This window comes from Rhinopithecus roxellana, chromosome 1 (assembly GCF_007565055.1).
Source record: "Rhinopithecus roxellana isolate Shanxi Qingling chromosome 1, ASM756505v1, whole genome shotgun sequence".
In the NCBI taxonomy this organism is placed as follows: domain Eukaryota; kingdom Metazoa; phylum Chordata; class Mammalia; order Primates; family Cercopithecidae; genus Rhinopithecus; species Rhinopithecus roxellana.
Window position 1 is genome coordinate 144,129,499 of NC_044549.1, and position 16,883 is coordinate 144,146,381.

General features: G+C 39.0%; 1 protein-coding gene across 2 annotated transcripts in view; it reads left to right on the plus strand.

Moving 5' to 3' along the window:
• WDR49 (WD repeat domain 49) overlaps positions 1-16,883 on the plus strand; it is a 198,749-nt gene that overhangs the window by 80,242 nt on the left and 101,624 nt on the right. For both annotated transcript variants that reach the window (XM_030932047.1, XM_030932058.1), the window contains exon 8: positions 13,293-13,526. In XM_030932047.1, the coding sequence (XP_030787907.1) occupies positions 13,293-13,526 (234 nt within the window). The remainder of the gene's footprint in view (positions 1-13,292; positions 13,527-16,883) is intronic.

Genomic DNA, 16,883 nt, shown 5'->3' on the forward strand with positions numbered 1-16,883 from the left:
GGGAGCAGAAAGTATATGCATCAGGTGTGAGGAAGAAAATAGATTTTGGAAGTTATGAGCGCTATAGAGAGTGAGTTGAGCATAGTTTGTGATTTTGAGGGCCTCTAAAAGTATTAGGGCGGCAGCAGCTGCTGCACGGAGACATGATGGCCAGCCTAAAATGGTAAGGTCAAGTTGTTTGGACAAAAAGGCTACAGGGCACAGTCCTGGTCCTTGTATAAGAATTCCGATTGCACAACCCTGAACTTCAGCTGTGTGTAATGAAAAGGGTTGGGATGAGTCAGGGAGAACTAGTGTGGGAGCTGTCTCTAAAGTTGTCTTCAAAGAACAAAAAGAGGAGTGGGGAAAGGATTTAGGATCTATGGGGTCAGCTAGATTTCCTTTTATGAGTTTATATAATGGTTTTGTTAGGATGGCAAAACCAGATATCCAAAGGTAAAAGTATCCAACCATGCCTAGGAAGGAAAGGGTTTGTCATTTTGTAGAAGGTATTGAGGTTTGAGAGATCAGTCGGACAGGATCGGCAAGGAGACCATGTGTGTTTTTATGAAGAATTATGCCTAGGTATTCTATAATGGATGGAGAATAAATTTGAGCTTTGGAGGGGGATACCTGATATCATTTAGAGAATAAACGTTGAAGGAGCAGGAGGGTGTCTTGTTAAGAAGATTCAAAGGAGGGGCTACAAAGTAGAAGGTCATCAATATATTGAATAAGGTGAGAAGTAGAGGGGTGGAAAGAAAGTAAATCATGAGAAAGAGCTTGGCTGAAGTAATGAGGGCTATCCCTGAAGGCTTGTAGCAGCACAGCCCAGGTAAGTTGCTGGGACTGATGGGTGTCAGGGTCAGTCCAGGTAAAAGCAAAGAGAGACTGGGATGAGGGGTGCAGGGGAATAGTGAAAAAAGCATCTTTAATATCAAGAACGGAATAGTGAGTTGTGGAGGAAGGTATTGAGGACAAAAGAGTGAACGGGTTGGGCACTACAGGGTAGATAGGGAAAACAAGTTGGTTGATAAGGCACACATCCTGAACTAACCTGTAAGACTTGTCTGGTTTTGGGACAGGTAAAATGGGGGAATTGTAAGGAGTTTATAGGTTTTAGAAACCCATGCTGTAGCAGGCGAGTGATAACAGGCTTTAATCCTTTTAAAGCCTGTTGTGGAATGCGATATTTGCGTTGAGTGGGGTAAGGGTGATTAGGTTTTAATGGGATAGTAATGGGCATGTTATCAGTTGCCAGGGAGGGTGTAGAGATGTCCCATACTTGCAGGTTAAGGTTGGGGGATACGAGAGGAAGATGCAAAGGAGGCTTTGGGTTGGAAAGAAGGAATGCAATGAGACATGGCTATAGTCCAGGAATAGTCAGGGAAGCAGATAATTCAGTTAAAATGTCTTAACCTAATAAGGGAGCTGGGCAGGTGGAGATAACTAAAAAGGAGTGTATAAAAGAATGTTGTCCAAGTTGGCACGAGAGTTGGGGAGTTTAAGAGGTTTAGAAGCCTGGCCATCAACACCACAGCAGTTATGGAGGCAAGGGAAACAGGCCCTTGAAAAGAAAGTAATGTGGAGTAGGTAGCCTCCGTATTGATTAAGAAGGGGACAAACTTACCCTCTACCGTAAGAGTTACCTAAAGCGTCTGTGATGGTCCAGGAAGCTTCTGAGGCATTTGGGCAGAGTCAGTCTTCAGCTGCTAAGTCAAGAAGATCTGGGAAGGAGTCAGTCAGAGCCTTGGGCAAGTTGGAAGGTCTAATTTCCAGTGGGGTCCTGCACAGATGGGACATGGCTTAGGAGGAATCCTGGTCTCTGGGCATTCCTCGACCTAGTGGCCAGATTTCCGGCACTTGAAGTAAGATCCTGGGGGAGGAGGTCCTGAAGGAAAACCTGACCACTGTGGCTTAGGCGTTTTGAAGTTCTTGTGTGCTGGAGATGTCCTGGGGTTTCTCTCACAATGGAGGCAAGGAATTGCAACTCAGAAATATGTTACTACCTGGCTGCCTCTACTGTATTATTGTACACCTTGAAGGCAGGGTTAATTAAGTCCTGTTGTGGGGCTTGAGGGCTGGAATCTAATTTTTGGAGCTTTTTTCTAGTGTCAGGAGCTGACTGGGTGATAAAATGCATATTGAGAATAAGACGGCCTTCTGGCTTCTCTGGGTCTAGGGCGGTAAAACGTCTAAGTGTTGTTGCCAAATGGGCCATGAACTGGGTTGAGTTTTTATATTTGATGAAAAAGAGCCCAAACGCTAACTGATTTGGCAGAGAGGTCTGATAAAGAAAAAGGAGCATTAACTTTGGCTATGCCTTCAGCTCCAGCCACCTCTTTAAGAGGAAATTGCTGGCCAGGTGAGTTTTTATATTTGACGAAAAAGAGCCTAAACACTAACTGATTTGGGAAAGGTCGAATAAAGAAAAAAGGAACATTAACCTTGACTATGCCTTTAGCTCCAGACACCTTTTATTATTATTATTATTATTATTATTATTATTATTATTATTATTATTCTTTAAGTTCTAGGGTACATGTGCATAACATGCAGGTTTGTTACATATGTATACTTGTGCCATGTTGGTGTGCTGCACCCATCAACTCGTCAGCACCCATCAATTCATCATTTATATCAGGTATACCTCCCAATGCAATCCCTCTCCCACTCCCCCCTCCCCATGATAGGCCCTGGTGTGTGATGTTCACCTTCCCGAGTCCAAGTGATCTCATTGTTCAGTTCCCACCTATGAGTGAGAACATGCGGTGTTTGGTTTTCTCTTCTTGTGATAGTTTGCTAAGAATGATGGTTTCCAGCTGCATCCATGTCCCTACAAAGGATGCAAACTCATCCTTTTTTATGGCTGCATAGTATTCCATGGTGTATATGTGCCACATTTTCTTAATCCAGTCTGTCACAGATGGACATTTGGGTTGATTCCAAGTCTTTGCTATTGTGAATAGTGCTGCAATAAACATACGTGTGCATGTGTCTTTGTAGCAGTGTGATTTATAATCCTTTGGGTATATACCCAGTAGTGGGATGGCTGGGTCATATGGTACATCTAGTTTTAGATCCTTGAGGAATCGCCATACTGTTTTCCATAATGGTACAACTAGTTTACAATCCCACCAACAGTGTAAAAGTGTTCTTATTTCTCCACATCCTCTCCAGCACCTGTTGTTTCCTGACTTTTTAATGATTGCCATTCTAACTGGTGTGAGATGGTATCTCATTGTGGTTTTGATTTGCATTTCTCTGATGGCCAGTGATGATGAGCATTTTTTCATGTGTCTGTTGGCTGTATGAATGCCTTCTTTTGAGAAATGTCTGTTCATATCCTTTGCCCACATTTTGATGGGGTTGTTTGTTTTTTTCTTGTAAATTTGTTTGAGTTTTTTGTAGATTCTGGATATCAGCCCTTTGTCAGATGAGTAGATTGCAAAAATTTTCTCCCATTCTGTAGGTTGCCTGTTCACTCTGATGGTAGTTTCTTTTGCTGTGCAGAAGCTCTTTAGTTTAATTAGATCCCATTTGTCAATTTTGTCTTTTGTTGCCGTTGCTTTTGGTGTTTTAGACATGAAGTCCTTGCCCATGCCTATGTCCTGAATGGTACTACCTAGGTTTTCTTCTAGGGTTTTTATGGTATTAGGTCTAACGTTTAAGTCTCTAATCCATCTTGAATTAATTTTTGTATAAGGAGTAAGGAAAGGATCCAGTTTCAACTTTCTACTTATGGCTAGCCAATTTTCCCAGCACCATTTATTAAATAGGGAATCCTTTCCCCATTTCCTGTTTCTCTCAGGTTTGTCAAAGATCAGATGGCTGTAGATGTGTGGTATTATTTCTGAGGACTCTGTTCTGTTCCATTGGTCTATATCTCTGTTTTGGTACCAGTACCATGCTGTTTTGGTTACTGTAGCCTTGTAGTATAGTTTGAAGTCAGGTAGCGTGATGCCTCCAGCTTTGTTCTTTTGACTTAGGATTGTCTTGGCAATGCGGGGTCTTTTCTGGTTCCATATGAACTTTAAAGCAGTTTTTTCCAATTCTGTGAAGAAACTCATTGGTAGCTTGATGGGGATGGCATTGAATCTATAAATAACCTTGGGCAGTATGGCCATTTTCACGATATTGATTCTTCCTATCCATGAGCATGGTATGTTCTTCCATTTAAATAAACTAGAAAATCTAGAAGAAATGGATAATTTCCTGGACACTTACACTCTTCCAAGACTAAACCAGGAAGAAGTTGAATCCCTGAATAGACCAATAGCAGGCTCTGAAATTGAGGCAATAATTAATAGCCTACCAACCAGAAAAAGTCCAGGACCAGATGGATTCACAGCTGAATTCTACCAGAGGTACAAGGAGGAGATGGTACCATTCCTTCTGAAACTATTCCAATCAATAGAAAAAGAGGGAGTCCTCCCTAACTCATTTTATGAGGCCAACATCATCCTGGTACCAAAGCCTGGCAGAGACCCAACAAAAAAAGAGAATTTTAGACCAATATCCCTGATGAACATCAATGCAAAAATCCTCAATAAAATACTGGCAAACGGGATTCAGCAGCACATCCAAAAGCTTATCCACCATGATCAAGTGGGCTTCATCCCTGGGATTCAAGGCTGGTTCAACATTCGCAAATCAATAAACATAATCCAGCATATAAACAGAACCAAAGACAAGAACCACATGATTATCTCAATAGATGCAGAAAAGGCTTTTGACAAAATTCAACAGCCCTTCATGCTAAAAACGCTCAATAAATTCGGTATTGATGAAATGTACCTCAAAATAATAAGAGCTATTTATGACAAACCCACAGCCAATATCATACTGAATGGGCATAAGCTGGAAAAATTCCCTTTGAAAACTGGCACAAGACAGGGATGCCCTCTCTCACTGCTTCTATTCAACATAGTGTTGGAAGTTCTGGCTAGGGCAATCAGGCAAGAGAAAGAAATAAAGGGTATACAGTTAGGAAAAGAAGAAGTCAAATTGTCCCTGTTTGCAGACGACATGATTGTATATTTAGAAAACCCCATTGTCTCAGCCCAACATCTCCTTAAGCTGATAAGCAACTTCAGCAAAGTCTCAGGATACAAAATTAATGTGCAAAAATCACAAGCATTCTTATACACCAGTAACAGACAATCAGATAGCCAAATCATGAATGAACTTCCATTCACAATTGCTTCAAAGAGAGTAAAATACCTAGGAATCCAACTTACAAGGGATGTAAAGGACCTCTTCAAGGAGAACTACAAACCACTGCTCAGTGTAATAAAAGAGGACACAGACACCTTTTTAAGAGGAAATTGCTGGGCAGGTGGGGGACGGCCTGTCGCGGAAGGAAACTGTAAGCCGGACAGAGGGGGTGTGAGGAGGGGAGGTGATAAAAATATTATAGGGTGGGGGAGCGGAGGCTGAGGAAGAATTGGAAACTGCCTTGGCCTGGCAAGGAGCAGCCTGGTGAGGAGGGGAGAGGTCTGACAGGTCTGTAGAAAAGGAAGATTGGAAAGTCTCAGCGACACTTGAGATTGGGACTGAAGGGACAGGCAGGAGGGAAAGAAGGAGGATTTGGGAGGAATCGCATTGGTAACAGAGAGTAGGGAGGGAACAAAGTGTGAGAAATGCCTGAATGTAAGGCACCTCTGACCGCTTGCCCATTTTTGACAAAAATTATCTGGGTCTTGTAGGATGGAGAAAACGAAAGTGCCATTTTCTGGCCATTTAGAGGCATCTTCAAGTTTGTATTGGGGCCAAGTGGTGCTGCAGAAGAAAAAAATGGCATTTAGGTTTTAGGTCATGTGTGAGTTGAAGAGGTTTTAAGTTTTTGAGAACACAGGCTAAGGGAGAAGAGGGAGGAATGGAGGGTAGAAGGTTGCCCATAGTGAAGGAGGCAAACCTAGAGAAAAGAGAGAGTAGAGACACAGAGAGAAGGGGTGGGAGGTGCTTGCCCCCCAGAGAAGTGGTGCTTGCTGCTAAGGGTGAAGGACCAAAGCAGGTGTCCCCGCGTGATCAGACACCTCTGAAATGTGGGTGAATAATGAAGCAGGCGTCCCTTGATTAACACCAAAGAAAGACTGTCTTCCCGAGCCCATGACTGGTGCCAGAGTTTTGGGTTCACGGATAAAACGCTACTCCTCTGTCTCTACCAGAAAAGGAAAGGAATTGAAATGTAGAGAAGGGAGAGATTGAAGGATGGTGCCAGGATTGAAAGGAGAAAGAGGTTGAGGGATAGTGAGAGAGGTTGGAGAAGAGAGTAAAGAGGCCACTTACCTGGTTTTAAATTGGTGAGATGTTCCTTGGGCTGGTTGGTCTGAGGACCAGAGATCTTAGGAGGATCTTTCTTATGGAGCAAACAGCAAGAGGACAGGGGATTGATCTCTCAAGGGAGGTCCCCCGATCCGAGTCATGGCACCAAATTTCGCTTGGGTCCGTGTGAAGAGACCACCAAACAGGCCTTGTGTGAGCAATAAACCTCTTTAATCACCTGAGTGCAGGCAGGCTGAGTCCGAAAACAGAGTCAGTGAAGGGAGACAGGGGTGGGACCGTTTTATAAGATTTGGGTGGGTAGTGGAAAATTACAGTCAAAGGGGGTTTTTCTCTGGTGGGCAGGGGCAGGGTGTGCTCAGTGGGGGAGCTTTTGAGCCAGGATGACCCAGGAGAAGGGGTTTCACAAGGGAGTGTCATCTGTTAATGCAGGGACTGGCCATTTTCACTTCTTTTGTGATTCTTCAGTTACTTCAGGCCTTCCGGATGTATACGTGCAGGTCACAGGGGATGTGATGGCTTAGCCTGGGCTCAGAGGCCTGACAATAGTTCTAGTAGCAATTTAAAGATAAATGGCAGAGGAGAAGATTTTAATTTCAAACTAGTATTTTAAGTTTGATTTCAGTCCTGGGAAAAAAATAGCAGAAATCTTTCTTGAAGGAAGAACTGTTATATGACTTTAAGATAAAAATGTTAGCCAAAGTATTCAGTAGAATAGTTCTGCTAGCACACATCATGTCAAACAAAATTGTCTTTAAGCATTTACTGATTATGCTTTTGTGGATTACTGAAAGGCTTAACCTCTAAATAAATAAAATAGATTGTTAGTACATAAACGTGTGTTCAGGAAAAGCAATGCCCTCCATTCCTGTTATCCTATTATCTGCAAGTAGGCTATCCATTTGTGTGGATTGCTCCTGGTGAGCTGGGCTGCTGCACTGCTGTACTCAAAAATCCCCTAGTAATACACACACACACACACGGAGGCATATACACACTCTCCCTTTTTTCTTATTGTTATTTTATATCTATCCCTTACAGGATGAGAGGAGTTAGTAAATGTTTGATAAAGCCAAGCAGGTCTCCTTGAAATGGAGTCATCTAAGTCTGTTTTCTACTTCTCCTTCACTTTTATGCCTTTATGAGGAACTTACAAATTGTTTTATTTTCTGACTACTTTGAATTAAACATCTTGCTAGTATGTAAATAATACTGATTTGGATTTAAAAGTGCACTGAAAATAGATTTTCTATCCATTCACATATCTATTTATACCCCTACCTATATCTATGAAGCTATTCACTTAAAAATGTAATATTTGTAGCACAGAAGAAATGCTTTATTTCTTTCTTTACTTATTTATTTATTATAGTTCTGTGATGCCTATGTGAATAATAGTGATTCTGTCCATCTCTGGCAGGGAGTAGGGGATTCTTCAGCAAAGCTAGACTGAAAACATGGTGATGTCCTACATTTCTTTGATTCAATTCTCACAATGTACCTTTTTTAATTTGTTTGAAATATTGCTATTTTAGGGTATTTAGATGCTACATTGTAGACAAATTTGATAGAACTCCAGAGCTGGTAGAGGCCCCTTCAGCAGAAAGATGAACAAATGGAAAGATAGAAATCACATATCTGAACTGACTCGGATGAAAACTAGGATTGGGTGTCTGGAGTCTCAATCCATTGATTTCTAGATCTATAGTATATAAATAATACAGTATTCACTTGTAATATTGCATTGCTAAGAGGTTAACAGTTAAAAGAAGATAAAGATTATGCAAGAAAATGTCATCATCATTTGAAAAGCCATATGATATTACTAATTAAGGCAACATTTATTTGCCTTAATATAAAATCATAAACTTAGGTGCTTATTCTTGCTGATATAAAAGTGAACATGAAATACAGAGCCCCCAAACATGCCCGTTCATGGACTTGATTTAGTAAGTCTGAGTTTAGACAGATATCACAAGTTCTCAGATATAGTGATGTAAATAGATACAGATCAGTTTAAATAAAACTTTGTGGATAATACAAATTACAAAAAGTTTTCCATTGTAATTTTTAAGCTTAAAGGTTTGTGAATCTATTTTTCTACTAAGAATAAAGAAAACCTTTCTAGGATATCTGAAATGAAAATTGAAATTAAACATACTCCTTTCTGAACTGTGGTTTAATTCTATTCCAGCAGTCAACTTGAATATAAAAGAAAGTGAGAACGCAGGAGTCTCAAATAATGACTAGATATTTAAAGGACATTTTTGTCAAAGGACTTGATTAATAAAACTGAATTAATGTGAGGGCTTTTATGATTAAAAGGATATAGACTGATTAAAAAAGAAGGGGAATACAATTATTTGGTTTAAAGCCAAGCTATGCGATATTACTAATTAAGCTGAGGGAAAGATTTCTTTTTCAAGGAGATTATTATTGACCTTAAAACAAAACAGAGAAGTTAGGTATAATATAAAGGAAATGCCTGGAAAAAAATTTAAAAAAATACTAATATCTGAGCCCCATCCTCAGAGATTCTGATTTAATCGGTCTGGGAAAGGGCCAAAGCATAAGAGATTTCTAGAACATCATAGTTGTTTCTAAAGTCAAGTTTAAGAACCACTGGTAGGAAAAATTAAGAACATAAGAGAGGTCATATACCATCACCCATTTTATGCTTTCATGGCTGTACTTCAATGCTGTTGCTTAATTCTCAGCAGAAAGCAAAATTAGAGAATTAAAGATGGAAGGTGGACTTAGTGGGATCATTAATTGAGAGAGTTTAGGGTTCCCCAGAGGAAGAAGAACAGTAAACATTAATTTAAAAAATTAATGAATGTGCACATTCTGATAAAAATATTTCTAGTTTTAATTCCTGACAACAAGAAGTAACCTGTTGTAGACTAGACAGGTTATGACTCACCTGTTTTTAATTTATCATATAATTTATGTTACTAAATGTCAGTGAAATATCAAATCCAATATAAATTACTTAACACAATGAAAAATGATTCTGGAGAAATTATAGTTCATTAATACTGTGGAGTTATTGTCAATGTGTACTCAACTATACCCTATATTATTATTCTGACATGAAGTTAGTTTCTATTTCTTAGAAGGGGTCCGTACTAAACAAGACAGGATTTTGAATAATGAAGGCATGACTCTCATTAGTAATATAAGTATTTGAGAATGATCTAGATATGTCTAAATTTATAACTAACATTCAAAATAAAAGCTTATCAATTCTATTTATATTTAGAACAGAATTTATATATTTTTTAAGATAAGCATTTCCTGGAGAGCTGCCAGAATGTTTTAATTTTTTTTTTTTTTTTTAGTGATGATTAAAAACCCAAATGAGTTCTTTAATAAAAATCTTTGGCAAGAAAACCCAATTTTCTCTATGAATCTATATTTTTAGGGTCAGAGGGATTGGTGATGTGGTTTACTAAGTAGAGAGTAACTAGGCTAAGTTCAAGCTTGTTATAAGTGCTGGTAGTTAGAGTAAATGGAGACATTACCCTATGCTAGAAGCATAATTATTTTGCAAGATAAATTTTCATTGTGGATTATGTGAGATCTGCAATTGGGTAAATAAATGTGTGGACGTGAGGGAGACTTTTTGTGTGGGAGTGTTGTATTCTTGGGCCTATCCTGTTTGATCTTTTCATCGATGATCTGGATATAGACAGAGTGAGCCACAATCTTTAATTCAAAAAATATTTATCGAACACTGTCTATGTCTGTATTAGCCCATTTTTACACTGCTATAAAGAATTACCTGAGACTGGGTAATTTATAAAGGAATGGTGAGGAACTGACTCACAGTTCCACATGGCTAAGGAGGCCTCAGGAACATACAATTATGGCAGAAGGTGAAGGGGAATCAAGGGCCTTCTTAACATGGCTGTAGGAGAGAGAACTGCAAGCAGGGGAAATGCCAGATGCTTACAAAACCATCAGATCTCGTAAAAACTCACGCACTATCACGAGAACAGCATGGGAAAAAATGCCCCCATGATCCAATTACCTCCCTCCAGGTCTCTCCCTCAACACCTGGAGATTATAATTCAAGATGAGATGTGAGTGGTGACACAATGGCACAGACCCTAACCATATCAATGTCCTGTGGGATATGTGGAGAAATCAGGGAGGAATTGTCAATATAATTAAATTAGGATTCAAAATGATACTGTCACTTGGAAACTCTATATCAAAAATAGGAAAAATTTTAGTCTTAAGTAAAAAATGTATTTTGGAAACAGGAGAGTAGACATCTGGCTTGGTTATTTGTTCATGGGAATAATATATAGAATTTTGCTCAATTAAGACATCAAGGCAAGTGAAAAGCATGAAGGAGAGGCTTAATCAGCTAACGCAAAAATAGGCTGCCTTAAAGAAATAATAGCACCTGTAATGATAAGAACACAGTGGAAATATTGGCTCAATTCTGGGTGATTTCCTTAAAGCAGATCTTTAAAGATTTTTGGGTGCTTACAGATAGTGTTAAATTAATGGGTCAATAATTAATATTAATGTATAAACATATTTAAAATTATGACCCCAACAGGCCAAAAAAATTAAAATGCTAACTTGGGAGAAATGGGAGGAGAAAAGGAGAAAAGGAGTATAAGTAATTTTTCTTCTTCTTTCTGAGTCACTAGATATAGTTACATATAAAGTATATACACTACGCACACATATATACACACACATGTGTGCACAATTATATTATTTAGTGTTACAGAAAAAATCATAACCCAGAAAGAATTAAAGAGTAAAAGAAGGCCATCTCTAAGGATGAGGACTGGAGTAGAATATATGCGTTGAGATAAAAGCCTTCTGGTGCTATTTGACTTCATACAATGGACACATCTTACTATGGTTTTTAAAAGTAAACAAGGTCTGGATGACGACCCTCCCCTAGAGAGAAAGCGGAAACAAAGACATTGAGAGAATCAAATGGCCATCATGGTAATACATGAGCACCATGGTAGGTGGTAGTGAGATCTGAAAACCGATATTGAAATGGTTGAAGGAATTGGGATCATTTAACCTGGAGAAAAAGGGTAAGAGGAAGCTTATGCAGGTGTGAGAAGAGGGTAAGGTAGAATGAAAAGGTAAAAGAAGATGTCTTTGGATGAACGTATTTAATAATTACTGTAAGGATTCCTACCTTATAGATTCCTAGGACCTGTTGGTATATTTGTGAGGTGTGTCTATGTACCCAAATAAATTATATGTAAAATTGTATGTATATATGGGTATATGCATTTGATGAGTTGGGATATAACTATCATTTTCAATAGATTTTTTTTTTCCCCCAAAGGGATATATGATTTAAAATAGGTTAAAAACTATAAGGTTGCTTGCCTTATGGGGTAATAAAGACTCATCTAAACAGAAACTATCTTCTATAGATAATGTAGAAATATTTTTCAGGTTGGATAGACTAGTTTATTTGAAATAACATTTTCTGCTTTTAGGTTCTAATATTTACACAATGAAAAAATAAAATAGACATAATAATAAGGAACATTCACTGAACACATTACAGGCTTGTCATCATGTTAAGTGCTTGACATAGACTCTCATTTAATTCTCATAGCATTAGGTGAGGTAGAAACTACATTAAAAACTCAGATAAAAAAAAATTATTGGAGGTCCCCCTGTTAGCAAGGAATAGAACTGAGATTAGAAACCAGGAAATCTGGCCCTAGGTTACAGAGATATGGTTAAAATAAAAGCCCTGTGGTGCTTCTAGATTTTGTACAACAGACAAATTCTACATGTTTTTTAAAAGTAAACAAGGTCTTAATGACTTGCTTGATATCCCCTTTTGGAGAGGTTTTTTTACTGCCTCAGTAGCCTCTGTTAATTCTGTACCACTACTGATAGCACCAACACTTGCACCACAAAGCTATCTTTCTATTTTTTTCCTGGGACACTTAGTGTGACTCACCTTCTCTGGAATGAAGGGAGCCATGAGAAAATAGAAGAAAAGGAAAAACAATTTTTTAATGTCTGTTGAATCTAAAGCAACCTATTTCTTGAGCAAGGATTCAGTGTTTGCCTGCTACTAGCCATTGGTAAATGCATGTCATTTATGTGTCTTGAAGGTGTTTGAACAAGAATTTAATATCTATGGTTATATGAACTTGACTTCATTTAATGCCACTTCTTTTATTTTAACAAAAATACATATATACATATATACACATGAATATATATGCATATATAGCTATATGCACATATATAGATACATATATCTACACACACATATATACATATATATGTATACACACGTATATATATATATAGACAGAGAGAGAGGGAGAGAGAACTGTATTAGTTTTCTATTGCTAGTATAACACATGAGCACAAACTTAGTAGCTTGAAACGGCACAAACTTGTTTTGTGTTCTGTAGGTTAGAATGTGACATGAGTCTCATCCTTGCTGGCGGCTCTGGGGGAGAAACCATTCCTTTGTCTTTTCAAGCTTCCTTGGATCATGGCCCTCTTCAGCAAGACTAGGAAGAGTCCTCATATTGCACCACTCTAATCATTTTTCTGCCTCCCTCTTTCACATTTAAAGACGCTTATGATTGGACTCACCCAAATAATCCAGGACAATCTCACCATCTTAAAGTCCTTAATTTAGTCATATCTGCAGAATCTCTTTTGCCACCTAAGATAACGTATTCACAGGTTCTAGGAATTAGGACATGGACATCTTTGGGGGACTATTATTCTGCCCACCACAAACACATACTAAATGCCAAGCCTTATACCAGGGACTGAAATAGAACCCAATCCCTTTCCTGGAGGAGCTTACAATTTAGGAGATATTTAAACAGGTGACTGAAATACAAAATAATAGTTGCTATGACAGAATTGAGAACCAGTTATCACACTGTGGAGCAAATAACTGTCTGCCTGGTATTGAGGGTGAGCTGGAAAAAAATTGGCTACAAAATTAGAATTATCTTTGACATATTGAAATGATTTTATCACTTTTCATCCAGGTTTTGAGACTCTGGGATATTCAACACCAGCTGTCCATCCAGAGGATAGCTTGTTCTTTCCCCGAAAGCCAGGACTTCAGATGTCTCTTCCACTTTGATGAAGCCCATGGACGACTTTTCATCTCATTTAATAACCGGCTAGCATTGTTGGCAATAAAAAGTGATGCCAGCAAGAGGGTGAAAAGCCATGAGAAAGCAGTCACTTGTGTTCTTTACAATTCTATCCTGAAGCAGGTAATGATGCTTTCTTTTCTTTCACTCTCCTAATATATCTCCAAGTCCAGAGGCTCATTTACTTCATTCGGTTTAAGGTAAAATGGAAGACAAATATAGTAAAGGCAAATATGGGAAGAAATGATTTAATAGCCTTGTGCTTTTCTGCAATAATATACATTCAGGTGGACTTGGAGAATGATTTCATTTTCAGCCAGTGACCACAGGAGCAGTGATACAGTTATAAGGAATTACAGCATTCCGGCTAAAACAAAACAACCTGTAAGATAATCGAACTTATCTTTGTCATCTGCTAGTCTTGAGCCGAATGCAAGTGAACCTGCTTGTAAAATTCCCTTTTATGAATACCATCTTCCTGTATCCCTGTGGAAAGTTCTGAAATATGCATGAAACATAATTAGCAGAGATCCATTTTGCCAGCATATTTTACACCAGTGGTTCACAGTGGCAGCCTGGAATATATTCATAATAAAATGATTCAGTTAAATGTGATGCCACTTGGTATGCAGCACGAGTGTTGTTTGTCTCCCCACCACTTTAATGACGCTTCGCAGCCTTGGCTTAGGGGACCATTACCTGCATCTCAATGAAGAAGCAGGGCTCCCCTGGAGCAGAGTTGCTGCACAGACCACAGCCATTCTTGGAGGACAGGGCGGCCCAGCCAGTGAAGCCAGTGAGCTCAGTGTGGGGCAGCCTGTGAGTGCCATGAAGGGAGCAAGCAGCATCAGAGGTTAGCCTGCTGCAGCAATTCCCTCAGGCCTGATGGTAACAGCACAGCAGGAGACAAACAGAAGCAAGTCTCCAGCTTGCAGCCAATTAAACAGTAGCTCAATCCATTCTTTCTTTTCCCTTCTGCAGAAGTTTCTGCATTCACATAGAAATGACTAGTGGAGATTTTGTGCAAGGGGTGGAAAGCCCTTTGTTAGTAATGAGTAGTGTGTCATATCACTATTTAAAACACTGTTTTCTGGTTATTCTAGGAAATAAGATAATTTAGAAAACAACTCATTTTGAATTCCATCTGCGGGAAAACATTTCCTGCTAAATGTTTTACTGAACTTTATAAAGGCAACCAGTTAATTTGACTCCCTGGTGGCCACTGAAAGATGTATTTGTTTCCAAGAGATCATTCTCCTAATTGAGATCTGCAAAGTTAAAATGCTAAATTTGTGTGTAGATGTTAAAATCCTGTGTTGCCTGGCCATAAGATGAGCAATATTCCCTGAGAAATTCAGGAAATTAGACACAAAGAAGATCTGGATTTATTTGGGGCAGAAAGACAAAGCCAAGGTAACTCACATACATGCAACTTATAGACAACCAAAGAACAATGTACATATGGTACATGATATAGGATGCATCACTATATGATTGAGTTGAGTATTCACACCTCTACTTGCTGTGAATAACATAAATAGTGATAAGCATTGATATGTATGTAAAGCACATAGAGCTGTGTATCACATACCTCAGCATTTCCTATTAGCTGCTAAGCTATAGAAACATGAACACTGTATGTGTTACATTTATAATTATAAAAACATATTGCAGAAAAGTGCAAAGAAAATATCACTCACATTCCCATCAACCAGTGATAACTTACCATTTTAGAGTAATTAGACAAAGCAAATAACACAGTTTTGAACAAGTGTCGGGTGCCAAGGATGAAGAATTAGAGATTAATAAAATAGTTTAGTCCCCCAATAGCTCAGGAAGATTCAGCTCTTTAAGGGAAGATCTGGGTCCTACCCATAGTGTTGATGATTGCTGGACAGGTGCTCCTTACAGGATTGTGGAATGAAAGAAGGGAAGGGAGACATATTACTAACAAGGAAACAGTAGAACGCAGTAAAACGAAGTAGAGATAAAACCGAAGTGCTCTTTATGGAGAGCGATCAATTCTGCCTGGGGCCAGTGTTGGTCACATTTCAGCAGAACCCTGAAAGCCAAAATCTCTAAAAGGAGGAGGAGGTAGTTCTAGACCGAAGATACAACGTGAGCACCTGCAAAGAAGCTTGAGCACTGACAGTGCATTTTTGGAGAGAGGGTTTATTTTGGGGTGGCAAGTTTGGGAATACTTCGCAGACATCGTGGGAGTTAAAGCAGTAAAGGGATCTTAGGAGCATATTGATGGCCATTCGTTGAATGCATCTGGTCTTGGAAAAGTAAAGCATAGAATTGAGATTAAAACAACATTTTTCACAGTGCGATCTTGGACCTCTGGGAGACTCAGATTCTCTTAGGAAATCTGGGAGGTCAACACTATTTTCATCATAATATTAGTTTATTGCTTTCTTTCTAAACTTTCATTTTCTCAAAAGTGTACAGTGGAGTTTTCTAGAGGCTGCATGATGTGTGTTGTGTGATAACAGCATTGCTCTTATGACTAAGGGAATGCGTGCTGTTATATTTTTGTGCATTACTGTCTCCCTATAAATGTCTAATATGATAAACAAATATAAAAATACAGATCGATCTATCTGTGTTATATATGTGTACGTGTGTGTGTGTGTGTGTGTGTGTGTGTGTGTGTATTTCACATAAAGCTATTTGGATTCTTCAATACTTTTTAAGAATGCAAAGGAATCCCAAAACCACAAACCAGAACTGCTGGGCTGGAAATATGTGGGTTCAAATTCTGAACAGACTGCTTAGCCTGTCTGAGCTTTAGTTTGCCAGCTTCTTAAAATGTGTGTGTCTGTGGGGGTGTAGGAATAGTAATGGGAATCACATTGCCTCCCTGGCATTGCCTTGTTAGGACTGAAATCTTGGAAGTGTCCTCTTGTCTCTTATGCTGCCAGCCCTGAAAGGTTCTTTCAGGTCCCCCATACCACATAGGGCGAATGTTGCTGCATTATGACATCTCCTTTTCTTATTAACTTCTTGAGATTCCTTAATCTTTATGGTAACACTGTGGCATGTGCTAACAAATGTTAGGAAGAATTAGAAGGGTGAGGACACCCTGAACTGCAGTTTGTCCCTACCCCTGCTTCTCCTCAGGAATGCCCCTTGAGGTGGAAAAGTTGTTTATCCTCCTCCTTCTCTTCTTCACCATTGCAGTTTCATCTTGTAAACATTTAGTTGCAAGCCTCAGCTTTGGTCCTTAGCTCCCTGAAGTCTCCAGAGCCATCTCAACTCACACTTACTTCTCCTCTTCCTGAGCATTGGCCACATTTTTTAGTTGTTTTCCCAGGTAAACACTTAACTAAACTTATTTCTCTCTCTTCCTATGTTTTTGGTGTGAGGGGAAGAGCCGTTTCTTCCATTTTTGTATTTTCCCACAGCTCCTAACACTGTTCTGATCACAAAATGAATACTCAACTACTAGACTTGATAAATTATTGCCATTTTCCATGT